The sequence below is a fragment of the Photinus pyralis genome, unplaced genomic scaffold, assembly GCF_008802855.1.
Source record: "Photinus pyralis isolate 1611_PpyrPB1 unplaced genomic scaffold, Ppyr1.3 Ppyr1.4_LG5, whole genome shotgun sequence".
Lineage (NCBI taxonomy): Eukaryota > Metazoa > Arthropoda > Insecta > Coleoptera > Lampyridae > Photinus > Photinus pyralis.
This window is the reverse complement of record NW_022170596.1, coordinates 10737652-10741441: the sequence shown is the minus strand read 5'-3', so window position 1 is coordinate 10741441 and position 3790 is coordinate 10737652. Positions and strand designations below refer to the sequence as shown.

Genomic DNA, 3790 nt, shown 5'->3' with positions numbered 1-3790 from the left:
TTTTGATCAAAATCCATGTGGCCTCAGAAAAATAATTTAACATCTTTGAATCACACCCACGCGTTTATCAAATGTACACGTGATGTACTCTTTCAGCATCAAGATAATGCGTTTGAAACATTTTAAAACTCTAAATTCATGTATAAAGTATAATTTTGGCTACATTTTGCTCTAACACTTTCGACCTATACCACAGAGAAGAGTTATATTGCATTGTTACACATCTAATTAAGAGTAATAAGGAATAATGTAGCGAAAGTCCAAACTCGATACATAACCTAGGGAATTAAATATGTTGATTTCTATTATATTGAGCCCACGGTTTTTCCTGTTCCCGATTGACTCGAAGTCCTATAACTTTTGTTCCTGTTGAACCAGCTTCCTGAAAATCAATAGCGTCCGTCCTTGTTTAAACACGATCGACCACTTTCAAAAAGAGTTAGAGCGCACACGTACGGACGACAATACAAAACTATAAAGGATCTGAGGATCCTTAATAAAAGACGGATGGATGGGTGAATAGCCTGCAAGGTTATATTTAGAATGCAATAACAAAAATTATCTACAAAGGTTTTCTTCAAAGTTTTAGTTCTAATCCTTTTTCGAAGCCATTTCTGTGCCCATTTTCTTGCCGTATAAATGAATAAATGATTCGATTTCCTTAAGCGGCTGGTTTTTCTTCTGATGCCGCAGTGGCTGCCGTCGTTTGGGAAACGGTATCATCTGGTTCAGCAGTACATACCAAGGATGGGAATTTCTTTTGCAAAGCTTGTCGATATTTTGGGTGGCTGAAATATCGTCCGAGTTTCACATTTATACTTGTGCAGTACGGAAAATTTTACCTGATTCCGTAAACGATAGGATTATAAACCGCATTAGCTTTGGCGAAAATCGATGACCAAATCGTTCCTATCGGGCTGATTTTGGTGTCAAATATTCCGGCATAGTTGATTACTAAATATGGAGTCCAAGCCATAAACCACAACGAAATCGTCATTAGGGCCACCTTAGCCAGTTTACATTCTGCACTAGTTTGTGCAGCTTCTGAAGATCTTAGAGAAGCAACATTCATTTTTTTGGCTTGTTCTCTCATTGCTGCTTCGTGCGCAGCGACTGCCTATAACATGGGAGCGGGTAGGTACTGATGTTAACAAAAAAGCTATCCTTACCTGCACTATGAACCAGTAAGAGTAAATTATTACAAATAGTGGTAAAAAGTACACGAACCAAGAGTAGAAGAGAATGTAGCTTCGGCTAAGCCATCCTTTGGTGAGGTTGTCAGTGCCACAAACAGCCATGTTTCCTTCCGGAACATATCTTTGCAAAATGTCGTATTACAAATCTTGTGCGGTATACTGTTCATACATTACCTATTCCATCCAAACAGAGGCGCCAAGGTCCATCCTAATGAAAATGCCCACACGAGAAATATTTGCAACAAAGCTCCCTTGCTGGTCAACGGTTTAGCACTTAAACCTTTAACAATGACGTTGTATCTGTCGAATGCAATCATGGTCATTGTCCAAATCGATGTACACCCAAATAAGGATCCAAACATGCCATATATCTCACAAAACAAGGGACCTATACGTTATACGAGTCGGTTAATTATTATCCACACTTGCGAATAGTCTCACCAAACACCCAGGTTTCGTTATAACAATTTATCACCATAGGAGGGGCCATCGTAAACATCATTAAAAAGTCAGAAAATGCTAGGTTTACTACCAGTAAATTTGACGGGCTTCTTAAAGACTTAGTTGTCGAGAATATGTAGATAACCATTCCATTTCCAGTGACGGAGATGCAGCCTAAAACCACAATCGCAAATCCTAACATGGAGTGCCATAGAGGATTTAATGGCGGATATTGAAACCAATGCGCATCTATCATATGTAACATATCTGGACGTGCCATATCCCCCACAGATAAGTTTCCTCCTTGCCGTCCAGCCATAACACCCGCCTGGCTCGCCCAGGCAGCATAACTGGGCTCGCCTAACACTGACATTGGAATAACTTTAAAAAACGAAGTTGTAATACACTCAACATATACACCAACTACGTACTTGATTTCTTCCTAGTGTTTAGCTGCAAGTGAATGTACCTTCACATTAACACGACCACCATGAATGGTGCTCTAAACTGCAACTCGCTTTATCTGGAGCGCTATTTCATTTTTATACGCAAGACGTAACACTAATTGGAAGGGTAGGTAATTTAATAAAATCTATCGATTGCTTAAGAAAGTATGCGAAGACCAAGAATGTAACGAACATACAAGGTTTCTCTTAGAAAATCCTGTAATAGTTTTACGTCAAGGGCACTAGTAAATTGGATTGTATCATATACGTTGAAGTAGGTAGGTATGGAATTACATTTTGATGGCGATGGAATTTGGAAATAACATACAGATTTGATTTGATCTTTACATTTATCGAATGTTCGTAGTAATAAATTTATTCCCAAAAATGGAAAAGAAACCCCTAGGAAACCCAAACTGATACTTATGAGAGTATGATACTACTAATAGTTCAGGTTTCCACAAGAGGTATTGGAATTATATTCCCCTTCGGCATTGGTTATACCTACAATGATTTCGAGCCTGTCGTTTTCTTTATCATCAAGACAAATTTCAATACATGATCAAGTGTGGTGTATGGAATCACTTCCCCAAAATGTGCTCAAACTGCAGAGTTTTCGGCACTGAAAAAATGATGTCCCCTTAGGTCGTTTTTCAAATGCCCATGTAGGTAATAGTCACTGGGGGCCATATCTGAACTATACGGGGGTGATAGAGTTGTTCAAAAGTAGTAGTAGTGTGTGTACCTATGCAGAAAAACACGCCTCTGGTCAATTTACAACGTTTTTTTTCGCCAGTTCGGGTGTAAGTTGTGCAGGGAGCGTCGGTGACCTAACACCGTCCCTCAAAAACATCTGTCACATTCCACATTTTTCTAGGTCTACCTCAAAAGATCTCCTCAGATGTTTTTTCGCTTATTATTTCGCTTCTACGGCATATCATCTTTCATCCTATTCATATGTCTGAACCATCTTAAGTGTTGATTTTTGAACAATTACATTCATTCAAAATTCCGCTTTTACGATGTCATTTCGTTCTCTGCCACTTATTTTTTTACGCTTCTAATATTATTCATTTCTATAACCTGCATCTTGCTTTTCAGTACGATAGTCAATTTCCAGGTCTGACTTCCGGACAGAAGCATTGGTCTATACTTAGATTAGCAATGAACAAAAAGGAATGGACAAAGTTCGTACGTTTTGTAGTGTGGCAACGTTTAAAAATGACCAACAGAATGGCTATTTCTTTCAAAACTAAACAGATCCCGCTTATATTTGTAATCGAAAAGTGGCACGTGATCAAACATCTAAAATAGGTTAAAAGCAAGTTTCAAAGCAAAAAACTGGCTGGGGTACAAGCATGTAACAAAGTAAGGTGGAAAAATTACATGGCCTTGCTGGTCAAATTAATCTAAAGACAAAACGTGTGGAAATCAGTGAATTGCAACTCATATCGCACATAAACTCTAAACCGAAGAGTTTTTGTTAGCATAATCTCTCCCCCGAGATTGGTAACTTGCCCTTCGCCCAGGGAATTCAAGGTTACAGTTGATAGTCAAGGACAGTTCCGGCATTAGGTGCTGTAACTAATGTGGTTAGTTATTTGCATTTACGGAGAAAATGTTAGTTTACAAACAACAAGTCAGTACACACATCAAACAATTCGATAAATTTCACATATTTAAAAGAATGATCAAAATGTATATAAA

At 38.3% G+C, this 3790-nt stretch overlaps 1 protein-coding gene across 1 annotated transcript; it reads right to left on the bottom strand.

Annotated features, from left to right (window-relative positions):
- Positions 1–510: 510 nt before the first annotated feature.
- LOC116171080 (rhodopsin-like) lies at positions 511–2181 on the bottom strand. Its single transcript, XM_031487749.1, has 6 exons — positions 2069–2181; positions 1638–2018; positions 1371–1584; positions 1170–1317; positions 843–1117; positions 511–788 (listed from the first exon to the last, which is right to left on the bottom strand). The coding sequence occupies exons 2-6, from the start codon at positions 2008–2010 to the stop codon at positions 662–664; spliced, it is 1137 nt and encodes a 378-aa protein (XP_031343609.1). The 5' UTR covers positions 2011–2018; positions 2069–2181; the 3' UTR covers positions 511–661.
- Positions 2182–3790: the final 1609 nt, after the last annotated feature.

What these genes read in the sequence shown, in the direction of transcription:
- LOC116171080 (XM_031487749.1), bottom strand. Translation starts at nt 2,010, where the DNA reads ATGTCAGTGTTAGGCGAGCCCAGTTATGCTGCCTGGGCGAGCCAGGCG. An exon ending in TAACGAAACCTGGGTGTTTG is followed by an intron (nt 1,585 to 1,637) that starts GTGAGACTATTC and finishes TATAACGTATAG; the next exon opens with GTCCCTTGTTTTGTGAGATA. An exon ending in CCTATCGTTTACGGAATCAG is followed by an intron (nt 789 to 842) that starts GTAAAATTTTCC and finishes ACGATATTTCAG; the next exon opens with CCACCCAAAATATCGACAAG.